Source organism: Solanum stenotomum, chromosome 1, assembly GCF_019186545.1.
Source record: "Solanum stenotomum isolate F172 chromosome 1, ASM1918654v1, whole genome shotgun sequence".
NCBI lineage: Eukaryota > Viridiplantae > Streptophyta > Magnoliopsida > Solanales > Solanaceae > Solanum > Solanum stenotomum.
The window spans coordinates 24,213,163-24,229,425 of record NC_064282.1 but is presented as its reverse complement, the minus strand read 5'-3'; the positions used below and the strand labels follow the sequence as shown (position 1 = coordinate 24,229,425).

General features: G+C 36.8%; 1 protein-coding gene and 1 long non-coding RNA gene across 4 annotated transcripts in view; both read right to left on the bottom strand.

Moving 5' to 3' along the window:
- Positions 1 to 366: 366 nt before the first annotated feature.
- LOC125842921 (uncharacterized) lies at positions 367 to 9,800 on the bottom strand. 2 transcript variants are annotated; one of them, XM_049522204.1, is made up of 8 exons: positions 9,612 to 9,800; positions 9,463 to 9,537; positions 8,826 to 8,883; positions 8,657 to 8,712; positions 3,508 to 3,570; positions 3,047 to 3,115; positions 587 to 715; positions 367 to 556 (listed from the first exon to the last, which is right to left on the bottom strand). In XM_049522204.1, exons 1-8 carry the CDS (start codon positions 9,669 to 9,671, stop codon positions 413 to 415), a joined length of 654 nt encoding a protein of 217 aa, XP_049378161.1. In that variant the 5' UTR covers positions 9,672 to 9,800; the 3' UTR covers positions 367 to 412. The 2 variants fall into 2 exon arrangements, with proteins under 2 accessions (XP_049378161.1, XP_049378157.1); XM_049522200.1 differs by having other exon boundaries at positions 367 to 715; positions 9,612 to 9,799.
- Positions 9,801 to 13,194: 3,394 nt separating this feature from the next.
- LOC125842749 (uncharacterized) overlaps positions 13,195 to 16,263 on the bottom strand; it is an 18,256-nt gene continuing 15,187 nt past the window's right edge. For both annotated transcript variants that reach the window (XR_007443944.1, XR_007443945.1), the window contains 2 exons: positions 15,721 to 15,805; positions 13,195 to 13,278 (listed from right to left, as the gene is read on the bottom strand). This is a non-coding gene — a long non-coding RNA (uncharacterized LOC125842749). The remainder of the gene's footprint in view (positions 13,279 to 15,720; positions 15,806 to 16,263) is intronic.

Genomic DNA, 16,263 nt, shown 5'->3' with positions numbered 1-16,263 from the left:
AAAAACCTAGCCGAGGATGACTGCACTATTTAAACCATACTCTTACTACTACAACAAAAAAAAAAAAAATGTTTTTTTTTATGACGGTAGGCCAGCTTTCACGCACCTCGACTAATTCCAAGGGATACTTGCCACCTCCCACCAGCAACATGTACCAAGTAACTCTATCCACCAAGGCTAGAACAGATGGAAAGAATCACCTAGTGTTTTTTGATGACCGTGGTGTCTGGGCCACCTACAAAAATCATGTTATCTTCTACAGAAATTTAATATTGTACGTGTTTGAAGAAAGCAGTTTGTGTCTGTGCTAGAACACATAAAAGAGGACGTGACAGTGAGTTTGTTTGGTTTTAGTTCCTCTCGAGATGTGGTTAATCCAAGGCAAATTCTCATTAATATATGAACATGCCAGTCAATCATCGTCACTTTCATCACTATATGAAACCAAACCACCTATTGTAACAGGTTCGTGGTTGTCAGCATTAACACTAGGTCTTTTTGTTAATCTCTGGGATTCTTCTGTTTCAGATTTGGATACGTTATCAACATCTGATGAAGGCTGTTTTTTGTCATCATTGGATGCTTTGGTAGCTGTTGTCAAAGAAGAGACGGAAGATAACAGATCCATCTTAGCTTTCTTAGCTTGTGGCTTGATTTTGACAATCATTCCCAATGGATTAGCTGGAGGATTCTTCCTCTTAATTAATTTCGGCTCCTGCATCAACCAACAATGCAATGCGTTACATCTTGCCAAATGTTGTAACGAGTACTCCCCTTTCCCTTCCCTTATAGATTGGCACAGTAAAGAGTGGCCATTTGTTTATTGTATAAGACAGGAACCCTATGCCCACAGGAAAATGTGAAATACGGAAGATATCCAGCAAAACTTACCATTTATCTAACATTGGAAACTTACTATTGATATCAAAGATAGAAGTTTCAGATTCTAAATTTAATTAACTGAATCTTGAATAGTTGACTAGAAGGGGTTGCACAGATGGTAAGCTTTCTTCCACCTCTAACCCTAAGGTAGTGGGTTCGAGTCATCAAGGGAGCAAAAAGAAAAATGGGAGCTCCTAGGCAGCAGTAAGAAAAAGAATATTGAATAGTTTGATCACAGGTTTTTCAAGTTCTCGCTAGTAAATTAATAGTTGTTGCAGCATGTCATTTTTGCTTACCTCCTAGCTGTCACTTGCCAGTAGGATGGCAATGGGGCGGTGCGGGGTGGGGGTGAGGCGGGTTGAGCTTAACCAGCAAATTTTATAATCCGCCCCGCTCCGCATAACTTTTTAAATATTTTCTTTTTCTAGTTAAGTTTGATACTAAAAATAAAATTCATAACAATAAATTCTTTTTTTAATTAGGTTGTATTAATTTAATAGGATAGTGAAAAAAAAATTATTTTTTAGGGGTCAATTGGAAAACATGTAAGATATTGTATTATTTTTTTATTGAACCATTTTCATAGACTATCTTGAATATTTTAGTAGATTTATATAAATTATCTTAATAAATAATGCTCTATCACTCTTATATCAGGTAAAAAGTTAAAATTAAATCTGAACCAACATAAAATCACATATACCCGCAACCCGCCCCGCATTAATTTAAAAAAAAACCCACTTCAACCCGCCCCGTCGCCATCCCTACTTGCCAGCCAACAATTCCTCTTCTTTTCACTGATTAATCAGCTCTATCACCTATATATTTTTTATTCCTTCAACCTTTTTTTTTTTTTTTTGGGGGGGGGGGGNGGGGGGTGGATTTCCTTCTTTTTCATTATTGTTATTTTTATCGGGGAATTTCCTCTTCTTTTCACTGAGTAATCAGCTTTATCATGGGTAAAATTACTGATTCCTTTTATTAAAATGTTTGGTTGGGGAATTTATCTCCCTTCTGAATTTACTTACTCCTTGGTGCTAATTTTCTTGTAGTTGGTTTGTTGTGTGGTGTAGAAATTATCACTTATCACCAACACAAACTTGGACTTACATTTCTTGATAAAAAATGGATTTGTATATAAGATCAATTCCAAGATATTGACAGAAAGACTAAAAAGGATGGTGCACAAGAATTAAATAGCATTCGGAGACGGATAATGGATGCATCTTTGATCACCAACGACTGTGAGGATACTAGTTTGAGGGGTCAAATACCAGGAGTCCTATGTAAATTGGAGAAGCGTATGACCATGTCAATTGTAACTTAACTAAGTCTTGAAGGATATGGATTTGGGGAGGAAATGGATTAAATGGACGTTCTTCTGCATCAGCATTGTAAGGTTTTCTATACTTATTAATGGCTCTTTTGTTTTAGGGAGGTAACAATTGAATTTCTATTAAACAAGACTTAGACACCCACAAAAAAGTGCTTAGTTGAAATCTTTACAAAAAGGTACAAAAGACCACTGTCTTAAAAACGATCACTGCCAATTAAATCAACTAAATCACCTACTTCCCCTCATATATTTTGTTTACACCAAAAAAAGAGCAGACTAAGACAATTTATCCTAATTTTATGGATAGAACTGCTAGTGCCTTCAAAAATCTGGAATTCCTTTCTTTCCACACACTCCACCAGATGCAAGCAGGAATGATTTTCCACCTAATCCCTGAGGAACTGGTTAGCGATGAGACACATGCCCTAAGGCACTGGCTAGGATGATGAGACGCATGCCCTGAGGCACTTCCTAGGCGAAACACCAGCATGACCGCCCTGACGTGCACCTAGCTTTGTCATTTTTCAATGTTTATGAGAGACCATTGGTATCTCAGTTCAGAGAGACTATGAAATCATTAAAAAGAAATTACATTGTTGATAGTTCAGATAAAAGACCAACAGCCATTTTGGTATTAGTTCCACATACATGTCACATCATTTGACCATTTATTAATATATCATAAAACTAAGGCCATACAGCAGAAGTGAAGGCAGAGAATTTCAAAAGTTGGGCGCGATGCTGATAAAATGGTGGCAAAGAAACAATAAGACACGATCATTAAAAATACAGTACTTTTCTCAAGGCATAATCAGTTTAGAGACTAACCTGGACTTTGGGAACAAGAGGCATCTCCTTGATTTCGTGTACAATCGTAGACTTTGCAGCAACAGCAGCCTAAAAAACCCAAGAATAAGATCAGCATTCTTCATAGACCCTAGAGAATGCTCATCTTCTTGAAAACGAGCTAAAAGGGACATATGAGGGAATGAAGGATAAGGGATTTTCATTTATTTTTTTTGTTATAGTATTTTAATTATGCGAAATGGGGGTTGAATTAGAATATTTGAAAGTTTAGGGTTAAAATTAAAAAAATTATGAAACCCACCAAAAACCCCAAAACTTTACCCTTAATTTTAACCCTAAACTTTCAAATATTCTAATCCAACCCCCATTTTGCATAATTAAAATATTATAACCATAAAAATAAAAAAATAAATGAAAATCCCTTATCCTTCATTCCAACTCTCAAATGTCCCCAATGAAGTTGAACAATGACACTAAATTACTTGAAAACTTCGCAGCTGCTCATCTTCTTCATCAGCCACTTGCTTCTCATATTCTCTCCTTGACTAAATGGATCAAAGAGTTAATGAAAACTATCAAAGGTATGATGCATGCATAAATACGTCTGTGTTCACACACACACACAGAGACATGTACACATACACAAATGCATTGAACACAATGAAGAGATCAACAAGTTAGAGAGTATCAAATAGTTATATCTTTATTTTCTTCTAATGCAAATAAATTGAAGCCTAATACCATTTTCTCGGGAACTAGTCTGTCCATTGCAAAACAATAGTGGAGTTCACCATCATTGAAGCGTTTTCACACACAAGGATGTCAAGAACACACTAAGTGAGATTTTCCTAAACTAATAAGAAAGATAAGAGATTGAAATAAACATATTCATATAAGTACGTAAAACCAAATTTCCATGTATGAACTACAAAAGAACTTAATCATTTTCTTTTGCAAAACGAAGATAATCACTTTGGCACATAGAATTGAATAACTTTAACCTACACCAGATGGGAAGTGCCATACAAACCAACAAGATAAGCCTTATAAAAAAGAATATGGAAAGGGGAAGTTCTAGAGATCGGGACATATACCCATTTACCTGTAAATTTGAATCACAGGTGCAGGACTTCTCATGCCATATAACAGGAGTATATGCTCCAAATTGCTATGTGGAAAGAAGACTAGTATGGGAAGAAATTGGCTCTATCAGAGGTTTAATAGAAGGTCCATGGGAAGTTTGTGGTGATTTTAATGAGGCTAGATATGTCTCGGAAAAGAGGAACTGTATCAGGAGAACAATGGGGATGCGAGAGTTCTCTGATTTGATCGAGGATCTAAACCTAGTTGATCTTCAACTAGAAAATGCAAAGTTCACCTGGTTCAAAGGGGATAACCACCTGATAGCTTCAAGAATTGACAGGGTCTTGGTATCTCAAGAATGGGATGATGCTTTTAGCAACTTGAAACAGTACACTATGTAGAGAATATTATCAGACCACTCTCCAATCACACTCCAAGGTGGTTCCTGGAAGAAGAGCAAGAGCTATTTTAAGTTTGAGAACTGGTGGTTAGGGACTGAAGGTTTCATTGACAGAGTAAGGACATGGTGGAACTCTTTTGATTATACTGGGAGGCCTGATTACATCCTTGCATCCAAATTAAAAGCGCTGAAACACAAACTGAAGGAGTGGAGCAGAAGTGAGCAAGGGAATCTAGGCCAACAGAGGAAATCTTTACTTGAAAAGATGGCAGCTATGGAAAACATTGCTACTGATAGAGGTCTAACTGAGGATGAGGCAACAGAAAAGGCAAGGTTACTTCTGAACTTGGAGGATCTGATAAAAAATGAGGAGATCTACTGGAGGCAAAGATCAAGATCAATTTGGTTAAAGGAAGGGGATAAGAACACCAAGTTCTTCCATAAGATAGCTAATGCACACAAGAGGTACAATAACATAGACCAACTGCTAGTCCAGAGGAACTAGTGGAGTTCTATCAGAAGCTTTATACAGAGGAGTTGCAGTGGAGACCTGCCAACAATTTTTTAAATTGCCCAAGGTTGACAGGGGAGGAAAAGGAGGATCTTGAAAGAAGCTTTGATGAGGAAAAAGTTCTAAGGTGTTTAAAGCAGTGTGCAACTGATAAAGCACCAGGACCAGATGGCTTTACTATGGGGTTTTATATCAAATGCTGGGAGGTGGTGAAAGGTGACATAATGGAGACTTTTCAACACTTCCATGAACAAGGGGGGTTTGAAAGAAGTCTGAATTCTACATTCATAGCCCTAATCTCAAAGAAGAAAGGTGCAAAAGAATTGAGGGATTTCAGACCTATTAGCTTGATAGGTAGTATGTATAAGATCTTCTCAAAAGTGCTTACTGAAAGGTTGAAAAAAGTGATGTCCAAGCTTGTCGATTCACAATAATTAGCTTTTATTAAAGGGAGACAGATAATGGATGCCGTCCTCATAGCTAATGAAGTTGTAGATTCCAGGATGGTCTCAAAAAACCCAGGAATTCTATGCAAATTAGACATTGAGAAAGCATATGACCATGTCAATTGGGACTTTCTTATGGGTATGCTAGAGAAGATGGGATTTGGTCACAAATGGAGACAGTGGATTAAATTTTGCATATCTTCAGCGAACTTCTCAGTATTGGTAAATGGCTCTCCAGCAGGATTTTTTAGGTCACAGAGAGGTCTTAGGCAGGGTGATCCCCCATCACCCTTCCTTTTCATACTAATCATGGAAGGACTCAACAATATGATCAAGAATGCATGCAATGAAGGATGGCTGAGAGGTTTTGAAGTTGCTAGAGCTGGAAGGGAAAGTCTAGAGATCACTCATTTACTATATGCAGATGACACCCTAATTTTTTGTGATGCTGAGGAAGACCACCTTAAAATATTGAGACTGATTCTAGTTATTTTTGAAGCTATGTCTGGGCTACATGTCAACTGGAGGAAAAGCTTCTTGTATCCAGTAAATGAAGTACCAAACATGGAAATTTTGAAGTCAATATTGGGAGGTGAAGTGGGTGTCCTCCCAACCACATACTTGGGTATGCCTTTGGGGATAAAATCCAACTCTATGGAAATCTGGGATGGGGTGATTGAGAAGTGTGAGAAGAGGCTAGCAAGGTGGAAGTCTCAATACCTTCACTAGGGGGAAGACTAACTTTGATTAATTTTGTGCTTGATGCACTTACAACATATATGATGTCATTATTTCCTATCCCACCGGGAATCATCAATAGTTGGATAGCATCAGGAGAAATTTTTTATGGCGAGGGAACAAGGAAAGGAGAGGATATCACTTGGTCAAATGGAAAACTGTGATCACTGAAAAGAGAGTTGGGGGTCTGGGGATCAAGAACATGAAGAACCAGAGCAAAGCTTTGAGGATGAAGTGGCTTTGGAAGTACTCAAATGATAATCAGAATTTGTGGGGCTCAGTCATAAAGGCAAAATATGAAGAGAGTGATAGTTGGATGACAAAGGAGGTTAGCACCCCTTACGATGTTAGCTTATGGAAATCCATTAGAGAACTTTGGAATGAATTCAAACCTAACACCAAGATCAAAGTGGTAGATGGCATAAAAACTAGGTTTTGGAAGGATGATTGGCATGCAGAAGGAAATATGGAGACTCTCTTCTCTGACATCCACAATTTATTTCTTCAGCAACAAAGTACTATAGCTGATTTATGGAATCCTCAAGGGTGGAATTTTGTATTTAGAAGACACCTCAATGACTGGGAAATTTCAAGAGTAACAGAATTTTTTAGAAACATGGATCAATTTAGTGGTCTGGAAATAGGGCGAGACAGATTGCAGTGGTTGGGAAACAGTAAAGGGATTTTTAAATTAGGTGCAGTGTACAGGAAGTTGAATCATCCAAATCTGCAGCTACTCAAGTGGCCCTGGAAACATATATGGAACGCCAAGATCCCCTACAAGGTGTCTTGCTTTGTGTGGTTATTGGCTAAAGAAGCAGTATTGACACAGGAGAATTTAATGAAGAGGGGAATTACACTTTGCTCTAGATGTTTTTTCTGTGGGAAAACTGCAGAAACAGTCAATCATTTGTTTATCCAATGCGAAGTCACTGGCCAGTTGTGGAATCTGTTCCTGAGACATAAAAGCATCTCCTGGTCCATGCCTGGGAGAATTTCAGAGGCTCTATTTAGCTGGGAAGAAGCAAGGACACAAGCAAAAAATAGAAGTAACTGGAGAATTGTCCCTAACACTATTTGGTGGACAATATGGAAAGAGAGGAACCTTAGAGTTTTTGAGAATAGGGAGAGTAGTATGCAACAAGTTAAACTGAATTGCATTTCGACTCTGTGTTTTTGGTGTAATCAAATTTGCTCTAATGATATCGTCTCTATCATTGATGTCTTAGATTCATTATAGGGATAGGTCGGTATTATTAGAGTTTCCTTATGTAAATACGGGTTTCAGTACAACCTATGTACTGTTCTGCAGAAATAGAAACAATTACCATTTTCAAAAATAAAAATAAAAATAGAACAAGCTGAAGAAAATACTGGACTTTATGTATGTGTACCAACACAACTAGGCCTTAATCCTAACTATTAGGGGTCGTTTGGTTGGAAACAAGTTATCCTGGTTAGCTATCCTGGGATAACTTATCCCACCATGTATATGGGATAACTTATCCCATCACTATGATATAAATGGTGGGATAAGTTATCCCAAACATGGCAACCAAACAACATAAAACATTTTTATCCCATCACTATTATTTTTAATCCCTCACACCAAACGAGCCCTTAGTATCACCTACAAGAACCATTTGCTTCTATGCTGTTCTTTTCTTCAAAAAGTTCACATGGAATCAAGAGATTTACGTCTTTTAAGACAATTTCCCATCATGTTATCTCACGTCCTCGTCCCCTTTTAACATATTTAACCATTACAGTGTCGCAACTAAGGGCAAGGACAAGTGCTTTTGGCGCTTTAGGACATGGATATGTAATACTCACCAAGCTAGCTTACCCCTAGGCTACAAGCTTGAATGCTAAACACCTCAAACAAACTTCTTGTATTTTAATCCCAACAATTAGTTCTGGTATCTTCTGTTGGATGAGATTGTTTCTAATTTTGTCTACTTTCGTCGATTGTACCTCCATCACAACCTCCGCATACATACTACAATCAACAAATTTTAAATAGTGAATCATTATCCATAAATAACCGTAATTTTGAACTTCTCCATTTATGGGATCACATTGGGTATGTTGTTGTTGTGTAACCGTAAGTTTGAACTCCGTGATCAGAGGGGTTCTCACTTGCAAAAGAACTATAAGGAACCTTAAGATGAAATAAGATTTGAGATAGTTATTTACTAATACCCACCGCTCACGTAAACATTAAATCTCAACTTCGTCCATTAAATGAGCCCATGAAGAAAAATTGAAATTTCCCCACCAAATGTGACAGAAAATCGTGGAAATAACAAAGCATGTGTAGCTTATCTATTGTGGACAGGACATCATATAAGTGCCTCAGCAACAAATATTAGTGAATAACTATCTCAAAGCATGTGTAGATTATCTATTAGTTGCATCTCAAACAAATATAAAGAACTTAAGCAACATCTAACCATTTCAAGCTTCTCAAGAAACTCGGTCTCGTCCTCATCTAAGGCTTTGGGTGGTTCTGCAACAACATTAAGGAGACCAATTGTAAGCAAATAGAGTAAGTAGAAAAATGAATAATCATAAGCCATTCACACAAGAAACCAAGAAGAACAAGGGACCTCAATTACTCACGGTGTTTAAAGCGTTCATTAAATTCAGCATCTTTCTTGTCCTTGTTCTCCATCAAGATCTGTGGTTTCAATGAAAATACAACTCAAGCAGGAGAGTTTGAAAAATTCAGTGCACATACATACCAGAGGGCAGAACACATGACCTAGAGCACCTTCGCTTAAAAGATTGAAACTGGAAAGGATAGTAAGTGAAAGGAAAGCTAACAACAATAGTGTTGCTATTCAATTAGCTGAGCATGAGATACCCCTTCACCTAAAAGTTCAGCAGACTTGGTAGTTTTTACTCAACTCTGTATTTGTGTTTAAAAATCCACTTAATATGCATAAATAATTTATAAATAACCCCATAAGCTGCATTGTCTAGAATACAGAATTCATAAAGTTAAAGTCCTAGCTACACCTTTGGAGATACCAATCACTAAAATATATGCTTTACTACCAAGTTAGGATATTTGCATACGGTAAGTAAGTATCCCGATTCCCGCATGATACATGCACTTTGTTGCTAAATTTTAGTGTATTCTGAAGAATTAACACAAATTACCCAAGTATCCACACACATTTGACACGGGTAAATGATATAGATGGGAGGCAAATAAAGCAACAAGAAATGACAAGCACAAAGGAAGTTGTTGGACCTCATAAAGTGGGCGATCTCTCTGAGCAGTTCCGTCTTCAACCCGAGCACCCCGAGTTTTCTTGGATTCTGCCAACTACAAACAAACACACGTTTAAGCAAAATAACATTAACCCTTGTGGAGAGAGAGGTATGGGGTTCCGATTTTACCTGTTCTTCGGAGACAAAATTCATCAACCTCACCGGAGGTAGGAAATCTTCGTCCGCCATTGTAGATACACCCACAAGTAGGAGCTCGAGTGCAAAGGTGAAGTTAATAGCAATATGCTGCTTAACCTTTTCAGGCAACTGTGTTTTTCCCTCTTTCTTTTCCAATTTCAATCCCTAACTCTTGAAGGCTGTTTGGGAGGAGGGATAGAACTCATAAAAGGCATGAGTAGTCTCGAATTAATTTTAAAACGAGAAATCAATTGGAATAAAAATACGAAATAATTTTCCTTAATTTAAAATTATAGTGTTATTTTTATTTTACAACGAGAGTGATGGAATAATAATTCCCCAACAAGTTGTTCTTGGTCAAGTGAACCCTAAAAGCTATATTTTTCAATTTTCATGCATTGTATTAAAAAATTATTTATCTTGTACTCAATAATTATTGTTATTAAAAGTAAAAATATATATTACTTAATTATAATTAAATAAGAAGTTTTATACTCTATGTTTTTTTTATTCAAAAAGCAGATTCAAAATTAAATTTAATAGTTTCAATTTTGCTTTATATGAATCAGATTCAATATTTATTAAAATTTTAATAAGCTTTTTACATGGGTTGGAAAAAACTACATCCCTCTTTTTTCGTTTTGCTCTTGGTGAATCACTTCATTTTTCACTATCAATGGTAAATCCTCTTTGCTTAGCCTATTTTCTTTTCCGAGCAATTTATTTATATTTTCATATAAACCATTTAATTTGAAAAAAAAGATTTGATTTATTTATTTCTTTGAATTTGTACTTTTTAACAACTTAACATCTTTATCATGAGGACATAAACATTAGTCTTTGTATATCACTTAGATTTGGCACTACACACAAAACGGAAGGGTAGCACAAAAAATTGTTAGAGAAGTGTGCAGAATAGTATAGCAAGGAGCCAACCAATTAGGATGACTGGCACAAGTCACAACAAACTAAGATTAAAACTATTAACACAGCATTGAGGGGAACTGAGGAATAACAAAGAAATAGAGCATCCAAATTGTTTGTCTGGTACAACCATTTGACTACTTATCTTTACATAGCTTCTGTATGTTTCGGTGTTTAAAAAACACTAAAAGATTTCACAAAGTACAAAAACATACCCAATACAATTTCACAAGTGGTTTGGGGAGGATGGTGTGTGTGCAACCTTACTTACCTTGTGAAGATAGAAAAGTTGTAGACCGTCGGCTCGAGTAAAGCCAAAAAAAAAAAAAACTCACAAAAGTGAGGACCAGAAATTGTCAAACACTAATCAACGAAATGGACATTTACTAGCTCCTACAGAAGCTTAAGAGTCCTTGCTACTTTAGTAAAGCAACATCTATTCCTTTCTTTTCTGTCAACAGATCATGGTGTGTGTTGGATAAAGGGGTTAGCTCAGCAGTCACAAACAAGATGAGAACAACAAATTGATATATCTAAATATCAAATATGAATTAACTTCCAACATCTCGGTCAGACAACAACAACATTCCCAGTGTAATCCTACAAGTGAGTCGGGGGAGGGTAGGATATACACAGACCTCACCCCTACCTTTTTGGATATAGAGAATGTTTTCGATAGATACTCAACTCAAAAGAAAACAACTTAGAGAGGGAGCAGTAACAGGTCAGCAGAAACTCATTAAGAGATAAATTAAGACCCCAAACACGTTAAAAAAAGATACATTAGCTACTATTCTTAACATTCTATGTGCATTTATGAATAAGATTTTTCAAAAGTCTATGTGTTGTTTCTTAAAGTCCATTCCAGTCCTTCACATAAAATGAGATAACATTCCAATCACTGACAAGCAAATAAAGAAAGAATACTACTTCCTCTATTGCAATTTATGTAACATAGTTCCATTTTCGATTGTCAAATTTCTCTAAAGTCAGAGCAAGTGTTATACTGAGAAAGAGGGACATATGACTTATACTGCTATTACTTGCCTTATGAGCACCATACCGTACACCAATCAATGCAACTTACTGGATATAATTTACAATCATTCTATGAAAAGCTTGAATCTTTGAGAGTTATTCTGGACAAACCATGGAAAGTAACAGCCGATCTCGAGGTGTTGATAGGCTTCGAAGCTCAAATCTAACACAGTTAGCATACAGAGTAGAAGATATGGTTGACTTGAAATCAAGAAAGGTTTTCATTGCAAATTACCAATATCATGAAGGATAGCTATTTGGAAACTTCGTTCACTCCTGAAACAAGAAGTAGGGCGCATTGGTTCCAGCACAAAGCAATGGATAGGAATGTTGGATAGGAACACCAACAACAAAGATCTGAAAGCACAAAATTTGACTCTTGTCGGTACATCCCAACATACCTTAGAGCCCGAGTGTATGATGGTTGGCCATGAAAATGAATTTGAGATGATGCAGGATCAACATGCTAGAGAAGCAAGAGAACTAGAAGTTGTCTCAATTGTATGGATGAGGGGGCATTGGCAAGACAACCTTGGCTAACAAAATTTATAATGATCAATTCATTATGTCTTGATTTGAAATTCGTGCAAAAGTTACTGTTTCACTAGAGTATTGTGTTTTAACTTTTAACACAAATACGAATCCAAACGCGGTTGTAATTGCAGCATCTGCAAAAATAACCTTTCTTCCGAAGCTAACTTCTTATAAAGTCTCTGTTGATGACTCATGAACTCCAAAAATAATCTTTTGCCTGGTTTGTTTTTCTGTATGCTTCATTTCCTGAGTGAACTATTATCAAGTCTTGGCAGATACTTTTTGATGATATATCCTACACAATAACGGAAGACGCAATGGGGAGAGCAGTTAGCCTCAATAAACTGAAATCAAACATTTGATGTATATAATATGAAACATCATAAGAAATCACATGTTCAGGGCTTGAAGCTCCTCAATAAGTTTTAAAAAAATTTAAAAATTATTTCCTGCAATCCTTCAAGTATTTAATTTGTATCTAGACTAGTCTGTCCATTCAAGACTCCACCACACATCACATCAAACGAAACCAATTTCACCTCATCAGCCTAAAATTTCACTTTTTCTTTATTGTAAGGATATCTTATTTATTTTCCTTATGGCTTCTTCATTGCTGTATTTCCTTTCCACACTTGATTTTGATTTACTTTACTTGAGCCTGGTTATCGGAGACACTCTACCTTCACATGGGTACATGTTTAGTATGTTGTTATTGAAGCACTTCAACAATTATGTGTGAAAGAACATTTCTACATTTACTACAGATAAATTTGATTCTTAAATCTTAAGAGCAATTGATCCCACATTCTCAGTTCTCCTGTTATCTCGCAGTTAACGTCAATCTAAGTTTGACTAGTGACAACTGGGCATCCAGTTTTTCACTAGTAACGAGTAACTTCAGATATGCATGCTTCTAGATTATCAAGAAACTTATATTTGATATTTTCCAATATGTTGTCAACCAAACTCATTTGTGAAGTAGCACTGACAGTAGAATGTGTCATGCTGCATATCTAACAATTATGGCTCATTTGTAGTCTTACAACCATTATCAAATCTAACCAATAAATGGTATGATTATTACCTGGGAACTGTACATTAAGCTCCCAAGCGATGTCTTAATCATGGATTGTCTCATATCTCTTTCACTTATAACCTCGGCCTGTAAAAGAGAAATGGAAAAAAGTAAATTATCCATAAGGCATTCATCAATCTAGAAGACATGAACATCATGAAAATTCGACTCTTAAGTGTTAAAATGTATTGGATCTACACATTCAACAAAAATTATAAAGCCATATTTAAGGATTTCAGAATATCTGAATTACAGAAGCATGTTAAGCTACATTAAAAAATAAAGACCCAAGATAGTACACACAGAACCAGAGTGTTGCACTTCCTTTCCAGCTCTTTCACCTTTAAAGTAGATATCGGGGGATGATAGAATAAAAAAAAACTTTCCAACTTCTGAAAATGAGAAAGAAAAACAAAAACAAATAGTGCCTCAATGAACATGACATTTTTTCAAGCAACCGCTAGTTAAAAATTGGGAAATAGTATGTGTGGCCTAATTTGTACATATCAGTTGTGGACACCAAGGCTAGCTAGGACAGATGGGAACAAGTCGCCTAGTGTTTTTTTTGTCTCTGCAGGGAATTGAACCTGAGACTTCATGATGGTTCATAATCCACTTCATTGACCACTAGGCCACACACTGCGGTGCTGGGGAACTTTCTTTTGCGTCTGTTCTTTCTTTTAATCGACTATAATATGACAGACCGGAACATAGGATCTTGAAATACCTATATCACAGGAACTCTAAATGGTAAACAACATTGAATGTGAAAGGGAAGTGCATTTAAGAACATTTGAGCAAGAAAAGAAGTAGCATTAACCAGAAGTTGGGGCCAAAAGTAGCGTTTCTTTGAAGAAAATTTGCAGATTAAAACGAAGTTTTCAACTACGTATAAGAGAAATCAGGAAAAACAAAATAGTGCAGAATGCATAGAACTTCAAGCGATCCCCGAAAATAATTGGGTAAATAGCATATAAAACTATATTTTTAGTCTAGAGAGATCTTTCAAAAACGATCCCAACAAGTCACCAAAAGTGTAGCAGTAGTACCTAGCGTCGAATTTCAGACTAATAAATACCATCCATAGGAACCTTTACAAGGACTAAACCATTTCAAATGTTGTGCTTTTCTTTAAACAGAAGATGGATACCATTCTAGAACCTCTAGTTCAACTTCGGATCAGTTTTGATTGTCAGCGAGAGAGAGAGAGAGTCTAACTGCAGATGTAGCTTAAATATCAGCAATTTGGGTGTCCAAATTGCAGAAGCACTTATTTTATCAACAAAGAAATTGCAGAAGCAACTAAAATCAAATGGCATTGAGCAGGATATCACTTTCACCAAAGTAAATTCAAGACCAAAAATAGGCTTATGCTACTGATGCAACCACAGAGCAGGCCTCAAACAAGTGGTGTGGCCGAATTTTACTAAGGTGTTTTAGCAAATCAGAAGCTCAGGAAATGTAAGCATGCCATACTACAATTTTTTTTCCCAAAAAAATGGAAAAATAAAATAAATTGAGAAGACAAGCATGCTTGATAAAACTTTACATCATGAATTTACATGCAAGACAAGCATGTTTGATAAAACTTTACATCAGCGCTATCTACACATCTAAAATAGTTCAAGTGGTTGGTATAATTGTGGCACGGTAGCTCTTCTAAGTAGAATATCCAAAAAACTATTTAGCAAGTTTGATCCACGCCAAGCATGATATTTAGCTGAATGAAAATGTGTTTTAGCTCATAATCTGTATATAGACATGAACCAATGATTCTGATACCCCCAAACAAACTCTAACGGGAGATGGGTTTGTTTTTATGAAGTAAGCATCCAGCAGATGTGATACGAAGGGGGATCTTACTACCTACAAATTGAGTTAAAACTCCATCGACAAATATCCTATTTTCATTCCATATACACTAAAAAATAGGGGCTTTGGTCATGATCCAGATTTTTCCGATAGATTTTCTAATGAGAGATAGATTCTAAGAAATACAAGTCTAATACATGTGGTAATGGTATGGAACACATGAATGAAGCCAAACTATTAATAATAAAAAGATGTTTTCACTGAAGACTAAGAACGTAAAGAGAGAAGGTTACAAAAAGATCAACAACTATTAATAATAAAAAGATCTTTTCAGTGAAGACATTAGAATGTAAAAAGAGAGAAGGTTACAAAAAGATCAACAGCTACTTAGCAAGGAAACGAATTTCGGAAACGCTCCTTCCCTTTGAGGACACAACAAGGTGTGTTGGATTGTCCAAAAAAAAGGTGTATTTTTTTAAGCTTCTCTTCACAATCTACCACAATAATGCCTCGTGCATAGGGCATATGATGGGCAGGGGAAATATATGCTTGTGACCAATCAGAAGTGTGCTTATGTATGAGATTTCTCTCAAAGTTCTCGACTAGCATAAGCTGGTAATTTGAACATTGCCCTCCTAGATCTTTATCTCATCCCAGTGCCTGCTATAGTCTATTGCTGTAGTTCAAAATGAAGAGCTTAGACAAAATTGCAATTACCACATTGTAACAGGTGATGGAGTTCCGTAGCACACCTTCTGTTGTGCATCTCACATCAACCGCATTCATGGCACTGCTAATCCCCCTACAAGGAAAGGGAGAGGAGAATGTCTTGCTCAGATGTAGAAGTTGACTTGCAAGAAGATTTTCTGAGTTTCTGGTTTGCCAATTCAAAGGAGGGATATTTTAGGATCAACTTGGGTTGTGCCTTTTATGATACATAGCCTTCAATTCCAGAATTAGCCAAGTCATCCTTTTTTGGGCCATGAAGCCAAGATCAGTACGCGTCCTCCTGCTCCCCCACACCCCGTCTCAAGGCGCCGTACCCGCCCCATGAAGCTAGGATAGTACAAAGGTACATACACACTCCTACTCGTACATACAAACTCCTGCTCCCAACCCCCGCCCCGATGCCTTGCACCTCGCCGCCTCCCACCCTACTTCTCGAGGCGCCGTGCCAAGACCCCCTCGCCTTGAGGTGCCATGCCTCAATCCCCTCGCCTACGCCCCCCGCCTTGAGGTGCCGTGATCCTTTTTTGGGCC

Bases quoted from the DNA above. Each gene is read 5' to 3' on its own strand.
- LOC125842921 (XM_049522200.1), bottom strand. From the start codon at position 9,671: ATGGCGGACGAAGATTTCCTACCTCCGGTGAGGTTGATGAATTTTGTC. The intron at 9,538-9,611 runs GTAAAATCGGAA...GTTTGTTTGTAG, and splicing joins ATTTTGTCTCCGAAGAACAG to TTGGCAGAATCCAAGAAAAC. The intron at 8,884-9,462 runs GTCCAACAACTT...TTGAAACCACAG, and splicing joins GAGATCGCCCACTTTATGAG to ATCTTGATGGAGAACAAGGA.